The sequence below is a fragment of the Microcaecilia unicolor genome, chromosome 5, assembly GCF_901765095.1.
Source record: "Microcaecilia unicolor chromosome 5, aMicUni1.1, whole genome shotgun sequence".
Classification (NCBI taxonomy): Eukaryota; Metazoa; Chordata; class Amphibia; order Gymnophiona; family Siphonopidae; genus Microcaecilia; species Microcaecilia unicolor.
Genome location: NC_044035.1, coordinates 238,517,677 through 238,534,892, shown reverse-complemented (window position 1 = coordinate 238,534,892; position 17,216 = coordinate 238,517,677). Strand labels below are relative to the sequence as shown.

The following is a 17,216-nucleotide window of genomic DNA, read 5'->3' as shown; positions in this document are numbered from 1 at the left end:
ATTAATCTCACATGCTTACAATCAGAATTTTCTCATAATGCAAACATTTTCACTGGGAATCAAATATTTCCAAAAGCACAGCTATAGCATAAAATAACTTAGCCTTCCTTAGCTGGCTTAATCACCCCTCATTCCAACTGCTTAATTGTGTTCAACGGGTTGCTGGTGGTTCCTAGTGGATTCTCGTCAGCGAGATGAATGCCCCTGCATAAGTTTGTTTAAACTGGGTTGTTCCTGATAAAGCCCAGAAGCGGGTGAAATGATATGGGCCCCGTTGAACACAATTAAGTAGTTGGAATGAGGGGTGATTAAGCCAGCTAAGGAAAGCTAAGTTATTTTATGCTATAGATGTGCTTTTGGAAATATTTGATTTTCAGTGAAAATGTTTGCATTATGAGAAAATTCTGATTGTAAGCATGTGAGATTAATTTTCTTACCCAATGAAAGAGATCAGACCACAGACACCAAAATCTTATATAGATAATGGGTCTTGTTGGTCAGACCTTGGTCAATACCTTGGTTTCTGAGGGTAATTCTCATGCTTTCAAGTATTGTATGCCTTTTTATTACCTTTTGGGATTGAATTTGACTCTGGGCAAGTCACTTAACCCTCCATTGCCCCTGGTACAAAATAAGTATCTGAATATATGTAAACCACTTTGAATGTAGTTGCAAAAACCTCAGAAAGGCAGTATATCAAGCCCCATTTCCCTTTCCCTATATTTGCTTCTGAAACCATTTAGACATGTAAGAGATGTTACTGTTTTTAACTTTTGCTGCATTATTTCAATTGATGACTAGCAGCAAGATGGAATTTGTTATGTATAATATAGCAAAAGCACATTATGGGCTCCTTTTACAAAGTGGTGCTCCTGATTAGCATCCACTGAATGCGAAGATGCCCATGGGAATTGAATGGACTTTCTATGCATTCAGCATGCCGCTAATCAGTAGTGCCACTTTGTAAAGGGAGCCCTGTTTTTCTTTATGCAGCTCCTCTACTTTAGCTGCCCTATGCAAAAACAACAATTGTGTTCAGTCACCAGTACACAGCAGCTTCTGAATCCTGGCTGTTTACAGATAGGTTTCCCTTTACATCTGGAAGAAAAGTACCATCGGTAGCCTTAGTAGGAGAAAGACAGTTACAGAAGGGGAAGGGAGTGGATCTTCAGAATGCTAGCCTAGACTGTCATCTTGTGATCATGATAAAGACTTACTGTGGCTCTTTTTTCCCCTCAATATTTTGGTGTTGCTCAGACTGCAGAGGAGCATCATTGCTCTGTACTAAAAAGGAAGTGCCTGTTGGCCTGGTTACAACAGGTACAGGAAAGCCTGAGTGAGAGAAGAAAATGTGCTGAAGATTTCTATTCCCATCTGCTACTTCGGAGAAGCTTCAAAAACTGGCTGAAGGTGGGGTAGAGGAAGGACAAAGGAAGTAATTGTTTCAGTTCTAGGAATAAATTTAAAAGAATTAAAATTTCTGTGGATAGAAACTTAGAAAATGACAGCAGATAAAGGCCATATTCATACCATTTACTATCTTTTCCTCGCCCTAAGAGATCCCACATGCTTGTCCCATGCTTTCTTGAATTCAGATACAGTCTTCTTCTCCACCACCTCAACTGGAAGGCCGTTCCACACATTGACCACCCTTTCCATAAAGGAGTATTTCCTTAGATTACACCTGTCTATCCCCTTTTAATTTCATCCTAGCCCTCTCAGTTGAAAGAGACTCGTCTCCTGTGCATTTATGCCATAGAGATATTTAAATGTCTGTATCATATTGCCTCTCTCCTGCCTTTCTTCTTTAAAGTCCATCCCATACTCTTTATGATAGAGACCACTGTTCATTTTAGTAGCCACCCTCTAGAATGAGCCCATCCTGTTTATATCTTTTTGAAGTTGTGGTCTCTCGAACTGTACACAGTACTCTAAACGAGTCCTTATCAGAGACTTTAACAGAGGCATTATCACCTCCTTTTTCCTAGTGGCCATTCCTCTCCCTGTGTTCCCAAGCATTCTTCTGGCTTTGGCCATTGTCTTTTTTTTTTTCTTACCTGTTTGCCCATCTTAAGATTAGCAGATATGATCACCCCCAAGCCCCACTCTTCTTTCATGAACAGATGCACTTCAGCCTCTATATTGTACTGCTCTCATGTTTTGGCATTAAATCTTAGCTGCCAGTTTCTGCACCATTCTTCAAGCTTTGCTAGATCTCTCCTCATGCTATCCACACAATCAGGGGTGTCTACCCTATTACAGATTTTGGATCATGTGCAGAGAGGCAAACCTTAGCAGACAACCGTTCTGTAATATCATTGACAAAGATGTTAAAAAGAGCCAGACAAAGAATCAATCCCTGTGATATACACTGGTAACATCCTTTTTCTCAGTGTGAGCTCCACTTACTTCTACCGTCTGTCTCCTTCCACTTAACCAGTTTCTAACCCACGTCACTTTAGGGACAGTCAGTTTATTTATCATTCACCGATGCAGACCTGTGTCAAAGGCTTTGCTACAATCTAAATACACCAGATCTAGCTCTCCTGCTCAATCGAACTGTTTGGTCACCATTAATCAGATTTGTCTGACAAGACCTACCTCTACTGAAATTGTTCAGCCTCAGGTCCTCAATCCATTTGATTCCAGACACCTCACTATTCTCTATTTTAAAAGCATTTCCATTAATGTACTTGCCACAATTATTATTATTATTTGTTGCATTTGTATCCCACATTTTCCCTCCTCTTTGCAGGCTCAATGTGGCTTACAATACATCACGAGTAGTGGAAATACATGAGAGAGTATACATTTAGTGTTAACAGAAGGATTTTGGGTAACATGATAATGATGGAACATGATAGTGTTTTAACAAGCAAACATAATAAGAAATATATAAGACAATATACATTTAGTAATAGCGAAAGGATCTTGGGTAGCATGATAATGAAGATCAGGAACCACATCTGACCTTCACCAGTCCTCTGGAACCACTCCAGACTCTAAAGAATTGAAAAGGTCACAGCAGAGCTACCAGGATTCCGCTGCGTTCCTTCAGTACCTTTGGATGTATCCCATTTGGCCCCATTGCTTTGTCTACCTTTAGTTTAGCAAGCTTCTCATGAACACAGTCTCTGAAAATTGTTAAAGGTCTACCACACATCCATCCCTATTAGCTTTTGTCTTCTGTGGTCCCATTCCCGGCCTTCTATACTTATTAAACAGTTCTGCTTTATTCTTATCAGCTTCTTCGTATTGCTCCCTTTCAACCTCCAGCCTCACAGTGTCACCTTTGCATTTCCTCCTTTCACTTGCATATCTAAAAAAATGTCTTGCCCCTCAATTTTACTTTATTGGCAATTTTTTGTCTCATTTGCATCTTTGCTTTCCTGACAACTTTACCAGCTTCTTCTAGCTTTTCCAGATATTATTGTCTGTTGTCCTCTGTATAACCTGAATTATATCAAAAAAGTTAGCAATCCCTGTCAATTTTGTGGCCAAGTAATCTGTTGCAAATTTTGTGCCCTGCTTACGCCAAACTTAGATTTACATGGGTTTAAAACTTTAATACCTCAACACTTGTACAATATAAGCCAGGCTTGTCCAACCTACGGCCCATGGACCAAAATCCAGCCCACCAAGAGCTTTTAGCTGGCCCTCTGAAGCTCAGTGGGATTCCTGCTTCCCATGCCATGACTCATCTATCTGCAAACTTGAGATGAATGGTGCTGGAAGTTCGGGCTTATCTTATGGTTTCAAGTCTCACAAGAGAAAGAAAGAGACTGGGTGTTCTGAGAGTGTATGATTCTCAAAAAGAGAGCGTGAGTGTGCACATGTGTTTTGGCCCTCCAAGTGTTTCAATATATAAAACGTGGCCCCCAATAGAAAAAGGTTGGACAAGCCTGATATAAGCTGTCATGCTTGTTCTTTATTCTGTCAGGCATCTTAAGATATCTACCAAAAAACAGGAATATAAGAGGTAGATGAGAAAGGTAACGAACATACATAATATTACATTCCCATCTAAATGTCAAAACATAGTAACATATCATCAAGTCCTCTTTCAATTTCATTTCCTTTTATATGCATAGGGATGTTCTCATATGTTTTCTTAGGACAATCACTGATTCGAGGATTCAAGAAATCTTCAAAAAGCTGTCCAGGTATATAATCATAGCATGTCTCCCATAAAGTTCAGTAAATGCCTCCGAGTGCCACTTTTTATAACATTCTTTGTGCAAAATCTTCTTTTTAGAAAAGGCTTTCACTTAGCTTAAAGGATGAAGACAGGTCTCGACATGGTCCATGTTTCACCAAGGCTGTTTCAAGACACCTGCCAGTGAAGCTTGTAAATTTTTAACAGTGAAAAGCATCCCTGAATTCTTAAACTGTCAACTGAGCGTCTACATTTCAGTTGACACTTTAAGAATTCAGGGAATGTTGCAATATACATGAATTCAACCGAGTTCCATACTCTATTTGAAGATTTTACTCTAGCAAAAGCCTTGCTATCCATGCATACTGTACATGTTGAATCCTTGTGATGCACACTCAGTGTTCTCATTCTTTCTGTTCCCAGTACAAGAATTGCTTATTTGTTCTGGAGGAGCAAGCACACTGGTTCTTTAAGGCCTCTCTGATGAAGAAGACTTTCTTAGCCTGGCTTGATCTGGTGAATGAGGAAAAGATTGCATCATGGGAGAAGCAGTGCATTGCTGCAGATCACCACCACAAGTAAGTACCTTCTAGTGACCTAGTTCACCAGAGTGAAACTAGATATTTTGGCATCTGGGGAAGTAGCATGAAATGGACCCTCAAGTACTAGACCCAGTCCAGGTCAAACCCACAGTGGCATCATAAAGACAGTATTTCTTTTCTTCTTTCCACCCCTTCTCCTTCTCCTGTACCCAAAACTGATGTTACTGTTTTGTTTCCCTGTGTAAACAATTATTGTGCATCTCCTTGCCCCCATCTAGTTTTTATTATTATTATTATTATTATCAGTGCTTTTTTGTGCCGGTACGCACCGGTACAGCGTACCGGCACCTTTTTTCTGAGGTCCGGCAGCTCCGCGATATTCCATTCTGCCCCCTGCAAGTGCAGAATTGTTTTTTTAGTGCAAGAATTCCAGCAGCAGTAGTACTAAGTATTTGAGCTCACCGGTGTTTCAGCTCCTACATGTTTCCTTGTAAACCAGCGGTCAAGCTACAGACCGGTTTTGCAAGTCTACTGCAGCTCAGCATGGTGTGACTTCATCTTCCTGCGCCGCAGCAGCTGCCACCGCTTTTTTGGTCAAAACTTCGCGTCGGGCGGCGAACCGAATTCCCCAAAGTAAAATGGCTACGAGAAAAATTAGAGGATTTGGATCTAACTACCGAGGAGGTGGAGCGGCTCAGCAAAGCTTTCAAAGACGAAACGTTCAGGGAATTGTTCCAGGCCTACACGGACGAAATCTCCAATCGTGAGAACAAGAAGAAATATGAAGAGGAGATTACCCTCATGGAGATAGAACGAGGCATGGGTGTAAAGTTTGTTCATCTGCAGCCGGGGCACGTTCTGAAGACCAGCCTCAACAGCGTTCAGCACTGCTACATCAACGTCTGCTGCAACGAGCTGATACAGAAGCCTGGCTGTAAAGCTGGCGAGGGGAAGGGCAACCGAAAGGAGCAACATCTGAGTTTACCGTACAGGCTGGCTGCCCCCCCCCCCCCCCGGGCCCGGGAAGACCCATGTAAGGAGGGCAGGAAGCACATGATTTACGAGTCTATGGCCCTAAACTCTGAAGAGGAGCTCAGTCTGGATGCCCTCCAGCTGCAGAGCCCCCAATGTGTGTCAAAGATAAGCTGCAAAACAGAGACTAGTAAAAGACCAGCCTGAGAAGACAGTAGGAAAGAAAGAGACCACTGAGAAAAATCAAGAAAGAATAGAAAGAGATTCCACCCATTTAAACAATAATTTTTCTGAAGAGTTAGAGAAGTCAAAAGAAACAACCACAGTTTCTAGCCAAGAGGACTTTTCAGAACAATCTAATTTGCAAACTACTGAGTTGATTCCCCCAGTTGGGAAAAAGAATGGTCCCAAATACCCAAATTTTCAGTGCATCCAAGATGATTTGTCATTAGTTTGGTGTTGCATGTGCTTAACAGAGAAAGAAAGCTTGAAAGAAGATGTCGATGCCAATCAATATAGCATTAGTTTTTGTTCTAGAGACAATATTTCATATTACTTAATTATACAATTTCCTCCTCACAAGTTGAACACCCAGGAGCCACTGTTAGCATCTCCAAGAATAATGCTGTGATACAAAGGTAGAAAAAATCATTTTATTTTCATTTCAGTGTTTGAATATGTCTAATTTGAGAATTTACATCTGCTGTCTTATTTTGCACTGGGTATACTGGAGCTGTAACAACTTACAGAAATTATTTATGAGAAAAATCACGTTATTTTTTTCTCCTATACTAGTATAATATTTTCAAGGATGTCTGTTTATATGCGCCATGGCTGGAATAAGGGGTGTGGTTAATGTGGGTGTGGCTATCATGGGGTGGAGCCATGTGTGGTGACCCCGCCCATAATGAGTACCAGCACCTTTTTTTCTACAAAAAAAGCGCTGATTATTATTATTATTATTATTGTTATTATTATTATTATGTATAAGAAGTCTTTATTAATAGTCCAAGCATGGAGGGAAAAACAGTCTGCCTTCTAACAGCATTGTAATTATAAACTAAATTTCCATCAAATTACAAAAGCAAAAACATACATCTATGAAGAAAGACTAAGGAGACTAGGGCTTTTCAGCTTGGAGAAGAGACGGCTGAGGGGGAGACATGATAGAGGTATATAAAATAATGAGTGGAGTGGAACAGGTGGATGTGAAGCATCTGTTCACGCTCTCCAAAAATACTAGGACTAGGGGGCATGCGATGAAACTACAGTGTAGTAAATTTAAAACAAATCGGAGAAAATGTTTCTTCACCCAACGCATAATTAAACTCTGGAATTTGTTGCCGGAGAACATGGTGAAGGCGGTTAGCTTGGCAGAGTTTAAAAAGGGGTTAGACGGTTTCCTAAAGGACAAGTCCATAAACCGCTATTAAATGGACTTGGGAAAAATCCACAATTCCAGGAATAACATGTATAGAATGTTTGTACGTTTGGGAAGCTTGCCAGGTGCCCTTGGCCTGGGTTGGCCACTGTCGTGGACAGGATGCTGGGCTCGATGGACCCTTGGTCTTTTCCCAGTGTGGCATTACTTATGTACTTATGAAGTACCTGACTGGAAGGTCTTGATTTTGGTGGTGGTTACTTCAGCACACAGGTTTAGTGAGCTGTATGCTTTAGTAGCTGATCCATATTACCACAGTGTTTCACCATAATAGTGTAGTTCTGTGTACGCATCCTAAGTTCTTTCCTAACATAGTGTCAGAATTCCACCTTAACCAGTCGATTGTTCTACCATCATTTTTCCCAAGACCCCATACCCATCCTGGTGAAAGTACAGTGCACACTTTGGACTGCAAAGAGAGCCTGGCATTCTATTTGAAGCAGTCTAAAGCCCATAGACAGTCCGTCCAGCTTTTGTTTCTTTTGACCCAAACAGGATCGGTAAATGCATATTATCCAGTTAGCTAACAGACTGCATCTCCTTCATTTATGTCAAAGCTGATCTAACTGGAGAATCATGTCACAGCTCACAATGTTAGGTCCATGGCTGTGTCAGTAACCAATCTGAGATCAGCAAAGTTATAACGTGGTCATCAGTCTACAGTTTCACATTTCACTACTTTCTAGAATAGGATTCCCGACATAACAGCCAGTTCGGTCAGACAGTCATTCAGAACTTATTCAGGTTCTAGTGGAGTGGAGGAGTGGCCTAGTGGTTAGGGTGGTGGACTTTGGTCCTGGGGAACTGAGGAATTGAGTTCAATTCCCACTTCAAGCACAGGCAGCTCCTTGTGACTCTGGGCAAGTCACTTAACCCTCCATTGCCCGAGGTACAAAAGTGGGAAAGTGCAGGGTACAAATGTAACAAAAAAAAAAATTCAATGCCACCCCCCTAGCTCATTTGTTCTTTTCCAGGCTGTTTAAAAAAAAAGTTTGGTGAGATTCTTGTGTTGTTTTCTCCCCTTTTCACTTCAAACAGCCTGGTGGTCTCTGAGGACAGCAGGATATATATTCTTACATATCCACCTACCCCTCTTCCTCCCTAGGAGTTGTGGGGAAGACATGCACATGCACAGTGGCATGCTTCCAAAAGAGAACACTGGGATGACATTACCCGCAGGTATGACTACATATCCTGCTGTCCTCTGAGAACACCTGCTAAAGGTAACTTTTTTATTCTGCAGTTGATAAACTTGCCCTGAGAGGCCTTAGTGCTTCCAGTCCATTAGGTCTTCTAGGACAGTGGTTCTCAAACCTGTCCTAGGAGCCACCAGCCAGTCAGGATTTCAGAATATCCCTATTGAAGAGAAAGATACCTCCCATTATATGCAAATCTTTCTCCATGACAGGCATGCAAATGTCTCATGCATATTCATTAGAAATATCCTGAAAACTTGACTGACTGGTGGTCACCCAAGAGAGGCTTGAGAGCCACTTTTCTAGGATGTGCAGCTAAAGATCTGGCAAACACCTTTCTCAATCCCAGGATCCAAAAATCTGGATCTGAAGAATAAAGGACAGCCCAGGGTATACCATGATGGAGCTTTCCCATCACTGCTGTCACAGAGGCTGCCTCCAAATAATAAAAACATTTTGAGAAAAAAAAAATCTCAAAACCTTCTGTAATGTACCCCTCCCCAAGGCAGAGACCTACGCTCAGCTTACACATCATGTCTTATCAGCTCAGAATTCTGTGGTATCACCATATTCTTCTGAAGAACTCCTCTAGATGCCACCAAAATGTTGCTTTATAATTGCTTGTAAGTACCAAGTGATCCACTTCCCATATGATGCTTACGATAATCACTCCAGCATGGCAGGCATTGCTATAGGGGCTTGAAAAATAGTATGGTTGCATGCTTGAGCCTTCAACAGGACTTATATAATGGCTGTGTAGAGGGGCCTTGGCTCAGAGACAGCCATTTGGAAAGAAAGTGAAGAACATTGTCTCCTTAAGGACAACTGTTCCTCAGTACATGAAATCTGCACAGCCAGTTGATCAAAAGACCACCATTCACAGACCACAAATCTTGTTCAAGTGGCAGCAGTACCCATCCCAGTACTTCCAAGTGATCTCTGCACACAGGCCTTACCAGTCTTATACTTGTCTACTACTACAGAAACAGCCCATCTAGTCACATGCCCTAAGGCAGCAACAGAGAGACAGAAAACAGGCAACTCTTGCTACTTCTTCCAATCAATAATGTGGCCTAAGTTTTTAATAACTTGTTAGAGAGGGGGCAACTTTGGTTCTTCAGTGAAGCTTGGCAAAGAGCACATGTCCACTGTGCACCCTTATTCATTCTCAAAATCCCTGGCCAGCCATTCTGGTTCTCAGGTAGGCATCTGTACTTATTCTAAGGTTTTTGCCCACATTTTATTCAGTTTAAACCATAGGTACATCCCACCTCTCTGGAAGCACAGAAGAACACATGTGGTGGGACTGCCCTAAAGTACAAATTTATTGGAGAACTATATGATTGGACAGGAGGGGGGGGGAGAGATAAACTGGCCTGCTTGCAGGGTCTGAAAAACAGGCGTGTCCCTGGCAGAGGGGATTCCTCAGGGGATTGCCCATTTATTGATTCTGGCAGCCAGACTGGGTGTAGCCCGGAGTTGGAGAGATAATGCAGGTCCTTTTGTTTCACAATGGAACTATGCAGTTGCAGAACTCCGGATATACCATAAAATCACCTTGGAATTGAAGGGCATCAGTTTGATTAGTTATGGCAGTCGGTACAATGTGGCTGGCTTTCTTTGGAAAGGGCTTTCCACACCTCCAGATAGGATAGAAATTATAATCGGTAGACTAACTTTTAAAGGTATATTTCCTAGTTCCTCCATGGTAAGGGAATTGGAGGCAGTATGTTTGGAGGTCCCTACTGCCTCATTGCCTGCTTTGAGCTTTATTGTCCTTTGTAATTATTAGTATTATTATCCTACCCTACTGACTGATGTTGGGAAGAAGGGGGGAGGGGTAATGTGATGGTCTATTTGTGTTGGATATTGTTACAATTATTGATGTAATTGTATGGTTCTTTATAAAAAAAAATCAAAGTTTCAAAAAAAAAAAAAAAAAAAAAGATTGGAACTGCCATGTTTTTCCTCCATGTCTTGCAGCCAGGCAGGGGGGGGAAGCAAGGGAGAATGGTGTTGAGATTTACTATTCTTGCCAATGGTAAAAGTCTGTGCTACTTCCTTTCTGTGTTTTAAAGGAGACTAGTGCTGGCCGGGTTTAAAGCATGGAGGAGATTCCCAAAACTCATGAAAGAAGAAAAAGAGAGAGAGGAAAGGAGGGAAGAACTCCGTAAGAAAGTTGCTGAAATACTTCCTGATTTTAGGACATAACATCACCACATGGGCTTGAAAGATGACTCTGTCCTGAGAAGATGCGCCATCACTGAGGTGCATGACCATAGGGAATATGCAGAGGTCCCCATTCATGCTCAAGCCAGCCTGGTAAGGTATCTTGTGCAGTCAGTGAGAATTCCACTCTATATTACAAATGTGGGCTAAAAACTAAGAACCAATTACATGTCCCATGTTTTCTGGGCCAGTAGACAAGATTTCAGTTTGACTTCAGCAATAGATCATGGTACAAAGAATGTATAGGACATTTTATTTTTCCTAACGTTGCCAATATCTGCATTACTAACTTTCAAACTGTGCTCACCTGCAAACTAGGATGGTATGCTGGCCACACAAAAGCACTTGCACAGATTCAGAGCCTTTTTTTAAGGGTTTATGAAGCTACACACATGGAAATAAAGACCAACAAACAAACAACAACAAAAAAAATATATATATATAACGTAATACATTTTTTTTTATTGGACTGATATAATACGTTTCTTGACTGTCTCAGAACTTAACATTGCCTTTCCTCAGGCCCAAACAGAATAAGTAAGTCAGAGCACAAGCTATAAAAAAAAAAATTCTCAGGGTTTGTTTGTTTTTTTTTGTATGTTACCGTAGCTTAACTTTTGAGTTTCTTTTGACCAGGTTCTTGATAACTCGTGTAGCCTGTTATCAGCCCTTGATCTTAGAGAAATAAAACAGGAAAAGTGCTGTGAACCTTTTTGCTCCTTTTATTCTTTCATAATGTTTACAAGTAGTTTGGTACAGCCAAGCTCTTATTTGACGGATGCATGTCTAGAAATAAATGAAAAGTCCTGGAATAATTAAAGCAGCATTTGAAAGTTTCTGCCCAGTCCTATGGCTCATTTTTATAAAAGTGTTTCCAGGGAGGCAGCCTCTCTCTCACTTAGCATAATCAGGTCTTCTCATTTACTCTATAGCTACAAGATTGATAGGGATGAACCAACTAGCAAAGTACCAAAAATTAAAGTTTCATGTACAAACCAGCAACCGTGGTTACAGACTATTAACTGGTTTTGCAAAATTTAGCTACAGTATGAAACATTAGCTCTTGGGTCATCTGCATCCCATAACTAAATTTCACTAGTACTTTTTCTTGTGTTTTCACAGCCAGGAATTTTGTGCATTCTCTCTTGTGGCAACATGGAAAAACATCTTACAAATAAAAAAGGCCCATTTCATGCAGTGGCGGTACAATTTAAAGGGCCCTGAAGGCCGGCTTTGGAGTCTGTCCCTAAACTTCCAGCATTGGCTCAAGGTGTAAATGAATGCAAAAAAAATCTCTCACAGGCAGACTTCAAAGTCCTGATGCTCTATTGTACTGCAGCCCTCCCACCCAGCCTCAACCAGGAGCATAAATACTAAAACTACCCATGCTGTACTGTTGCAGGAATGGATGCATGAATTACCCCTATTGTTAGCAGAATCTGTGGTACTTCAGGAGTCAAACAGCACACATCAAAATGAGAGAAAAATCTTCTTTATTTGCCAGCAAACAAAGCAGGACATCAGCATTAAGTCTCTTCTTCTCTTCTCAGCTCTCTTTGTCTCTCTCTCAGCTCTCTGTGTCAGCTCTCTGGATGTTATGGCTTCTGTCTGTCCTCTTCAGCTCTCTTTGTCTCTCTCTCAGCTCTCTGTGTCAGCTCTCTGGATGTTATGGCTTCTGTCTGTCCTCTTCAGCTCTCTTCTCTTCTCTTCTGAGCTCCTTCTTCTTCTGTCTGTTCCTTCTGCTCTCTTTCTGACGTAAGCTGCTTCTGCTCCCACTTAAATACAGTCCTAAGCTCTAGCCCCCCTTACTTTCCAGATGGTAAAGAATAGATTGGTTACCTTGCCTCAGCCAATCATTACTTTAAAAATATCAGTTACATAGGTTCCAGACATCCTAAACTGACCTGTGACCTGGGCCCCTCACACCAGACATTTGGGCTCCAGAACTCCTGCATGTTATTATGATTAATTTCTCATATTCCTAGTACTAACTGCTAACTAAACTCTGGCATTCATTAAAGGGGTCAAGGGCCAATCTTACTTAATGGCATACATATCAGTTATTACTTTCAAGACCATTCCTACATTTACCTATAATTAATCAAGGAGAAGAGAGCTGACTAGTCCTGACCTCTTTTCACCTATCAGCTCCATACATCAAACCAGCCAGGACTGCAGATAATTCAAACCACATGCTTGACCTCTTAAACAGCAGACAAAGGCTCACTTTAAAGAGTCAGGCAAATATGTAACACTGGATTGAAAGGATATTCTACATATTAATTACACAGAAAAACATATTCTAAAATAAGCAGAATCAGTATTCCTTATAAGCCATATCTACATATTAAGAACTTCTAAAATCTAACTCATTTATATCTAGAATTATTTAGAATCTAACTAAACAGCATTTCAGCCTAATCCTTTTAAATTGCCTGCAATATACCTTGTTCATAATAGGATACATATGTGTTTGCATTAGCAATCCATCAATCACAAGGGACAGAGTTTCATTTCTCACTGACCTTTCTAACCTTTAGCTTAGCCAAGCTAGACATTGAAGTAAATTAAATCCAGCTTGCATTCCTTCACTTGCAGGACTGAGAATTTAAAATAGTATTTGAGCACCTTTAAACAGAATTAACCCTTCATATGATTTCTCAGAATTAATCAATTTCTTTTGCCCACTGCCTCAGTACCACTAAAAACAACTGAAGGCTAGTCCCACCCAGAACCCTCACGTAACCCAGGAGTTGGTGGGAACAAGGGTAATCCTCATTCACGCCTGCCCTAGGGGCTACTGCTTCTAAAATACACTCAGGTGCAGTTGGTAACTCACTTTATATTAATGAGAACATGCATGAACTAAATCCAAATTTCTTTACCCATTAAAATTATGCTGGCTGACCCCTTGTGGTACACTCAGTACTAGCACTGTAAAAAAAAAAAAAGGGGTGGGGGGTCAGATCAGGGCCAGTACTCAGAATTTTAAATGTTGGGGGCAGAGGCTCCAGTAGAGTGGGAAGGGTTCTTTAAAGCAGTTATGCCCTGCCTTGGGACTGGAGGGAATTGTGGCTCACTAGACCACCAAGGCTTTTAGGTCCCCAGGAGAGGCTTCAGGGAAAAGGGGGGACTTTATATTAACTTTATGCACCACATTGAAACTGGGAAATTTGGCATTGTGGTTGCTGTTGCAAAAAGGCCTGCAAAGCCTTTTGCATGTGCTCATTTTCACAAAAACCTTCATTAAGGTGTTGATTTGCATTCATAGTTGCTCACTGAGAAAGCTACATATACTTCTACACTAAAGTTTACTACGACGAAGTATACTTTAGAGTTCACAAAAGTGCGTGTTGCATGAAAAACAGTTCAGAACACCTGGAATTTGGTATTTTTGCATGTTTCAAGGCATCTCACACTAGTCTCCATGCAACTCTCCCTTTTGCTAAGTGAAGTTGCTTGCAAACACGTAATTGGTACTGGTGGAGAGATAGCATTTTAAACACATTCATGATACACTCAGAAAAATACCTCTGATACCTGAGATTTAAGTTCCTTTTCATGAGTTTCCAGCTCAAGATGGATGGGTCCATAGTCTGAGTTTAAAAAAAAAAAGTTATGTATGATACTCTGACCTGCAGGGGCAGGGCTTTCTGGATGTCAGCGTCAAGGCAATAATCCTACACCAAAGCTTTTTTCAGCCTCTTCCTTCTCCTCATAAAGGAATGTAGCCTTTGTCCCTTACTGTTGACAGGCAGGGAAAACTGATGCATGAGGCAGGGTTTTGTGTTTTTTTTTTAACAATACACCAGAAATAATTTATAAGTGATAATACATTGTAAATACAGGCAGAAAACCATGGATAAAGAAGATATTAGTGTGTAGCTTTGCCTGTGCTTATTCAGAAAGAGATTTACTGGTATATGACCTCTACCGTGTATGTTTAGACAGGTAGGAAGAAGGAGCACTGATTAGGGAAGGAGAGGCTACAATAATAGCACAAACAGCAGTCCCTCTGGTTCTTTTTTTCTATTTGCTCAGCAGCCATGGGAATGGAAGCTGTAAACACAGGAAGCTGAACAATAGCCATCAATGTAGCAGTGCTCAGAAAACATGTATATAAAAGCATCCTTTGGAAGCATAAGATAATTGGTTATGGGTTTTTACAAGTCACTGCAGCCTGAAAGAGACACGGAAGGTTAACCCTGCTTCAGAACAGGAACCAAAAAGAACTCTAGTCATCTTTTCTAGATGCAGTATAGTTGCACATGCTAGAGTGCATAGCACTTTGAGAGCAAGGGGTAGTTAGTTTCAGTCTTCAGCGGTCACACACACCCTTAGGTCTTATGTATATGCCAATTAATCTTATTGGGTTTCTTTATAAAAAAAAAATACCTGTGTCAGAAGCCCACCTATTTAATAAAAGCATCTTCCTCTTCATCCCTCCACACCAGAGATTTTCAAGTCAGGCAGTCGGGTTTTCAGGACACTCGCAATGAATAGTCATGAGACAGATACTGGGACAGACCAAAAGTCCATCAAACCCAGTATCCTGTTTCCAACACTGGCCAATCCAGGTCCAACATGGACCAGATCCCAAAAGAAGTAAAACAGCTTTTCTGCTGCTTATCCTAGAAAGATACAGTGGATTGTCCCAAGTCAATTTTAATAATGGCTTATGAACTTTTCTTTTAAGAAGTGGTGTAAACCTTTAAGCCCTCCTAATGTAACTTTTACCACATTTTCTGGCAACAAGTTCCAGAATTTAATTACATATTGCATGAAGAAATATTCTGTCCGCTTTGTTTTAAATTTACTTCTTAGTAACTTCATTGCTTGCTCCCAAGTCCTTGTATTTTTGAAGAGTAAACAAGTGATTCATGCCTACCATAGGCGGTCGGTGGCCCAACTGTTTGGGGAGGCTAAAGGGGGCGGGCTTAGGGGGTGGAGCCAGGGGCAGAGCTTATATACATAATTGTCTGATAACACACAGAAAAAATAAATAAATAAAAATAAAATAATCACAATTAATACCTTTTTTAAAATTTAGATATTACATATGTATCATATGTCAAAGAATAAAGTGGTTGCTCAAAGCATATTCTAAGCACAATCGCTCAACTGCAAAACACTATGCACAACTTTGTGCAAAAACACACTCAGAACCTTACTTTACCATAAATATTACACTGGGCAGAACCTAATACACCAATATACCACCCATACGGAAAATGCAGACCGTCAACAATATGAAACAAGAGATCATATCATCACAATTCTCATGTAGAGCCACAAAACACCCTAATTCATGTTTATTGTGGGATAAAATGCCATAAATAAGTAAATAAATATAAACTTTTAATGTTGAGCACCTGATTCTCAAAGTGGACATATTCCAAACACTATAATGAAAATAAAATGATCTTTTCAACTTTGTTGTCTGGTGAGTTTTGCTGATCATGCTGGCCCAGTATGATTCTGCTGCTATCTGTCCTCAGTGCAGGTCAGGAAGTCATCCTCATTAAATATCTCCCTGGCAACCCAGGACACCTCCAGCCAACCCCCCCCCCCCCCCCAGCAGTAAGGTAAACAAACCATAAACCAATTTCTACAACTGGACAAGGCTAGAGGGCTTTCACTGCAGCTCCTGCTGTGAGGATAAAGGTAAATCAACAATTTAAACCCCTCAGAGCACAGCAGGGGAGGCTTAGCCTGTCCAAGCCTCTTATACCGGGCGCCTATGACCTACCCATTCCACTTTTCGCACTATTTTTTTAGACCTCAATCATCTCTGTCCTCAGCTGTCTTTTCTCCACTATAGTGCATCCTGTTCAGCAGTGATCGTGAAATATCCACATCTCATTCTAACTAGATACTGAGCGTCTTTTTAAAGACACCAGTGGTTTATACAACCAAGTTCATTTATTCACAGTAGATATTTTTTCAACATAAAGGCCCCTGAAGCAGGCATCTCGCCGAAACAGTGCCATGTCAGTCACTACCAGTAGATATTTCTTGATATTACCCAGTCATCCTGTCCTTCCGGATACAATTCTGGAGACCATGACTTAACGAAAAAAAAAAAAAAATAAACAGAAAGGACTCAGTCCAGAGGGCGGATGAGTGGTCTTCATCATAAAGTGTATGGGACAGACTTAATGATCTCAAGAAACACAGGAGAGGGGAGATATGATACAGATTTTAAATAACTTCATAGATTAAATGCACAAGAGGTAAGTCTCTTTCAATTGAAATGAAGCTCTGAAATGAGGGAGAATAAGTTGAAGGTGAAAGGGGATAGACTCAGAAGTAACCTGAAGAAATGCTTCTTCACAGAAAGGATGGTGAACTTGTGCAACAGCCTCATAGTGGAGGTGATGGAAACAAAAACTTCCATCTGAATTCAATAAAACTTGGGACAAATACACAAAATCTCTAAGGGAGGGAAAGGGATGGTAGATGGCATGGATGGGCAGACTGGATAGGCCATATTGTCTTTATCTGCTTATCTCTGTTTCTATATTTCTTCATCCACAGCACAGACTGGACTCACAGTACAGCCCTAGCTGCATTATAGTCAGTTATAGATATTTCTTCATTGGCCTTTGATAGGAAGACTTCTTCAGTAAATAGGAAAGTTATACTGATGGCCCCACAGGCCCTGCCGATCTTGTGTTGTC

The 17,216-nt window shown here is 40.9% G+C and overlaps 1 protein-coding gene across 1 annotated transcript in view; it reads left to right on the top strand.

The window, feature by feature from the left end:
- The window catches only part of CCDC191 (coiled-coil domain containing 191), a 212,433-nt gene extending 201,779 nt beyond the window's left edge, over positions 1 to 10,654 (top strand). The window contains exons 15-17 of the mRNA XM_030203918.1: positions 1,258 to 1,410; positions 4,580 to 4,734; positions 10,386 to 10,654. Of these exons, the coding sequence (XP_030059778.1) occupies positions 1,258 to 1,410; positions 4,580 to 4,734; positions 10,386 to 10,518 (441 nt within the window). The 3' untranslated portion in view covers positions 10,519 to 10,654. The remainder of the gene's footprint in view (positions 1 to 1,257; positions 1,411 to 4,579; positions 4,735 to 10,385) is intronic.
- Positions 10,655 to 17,216: the final 6,562 nt, after the last annotated feature.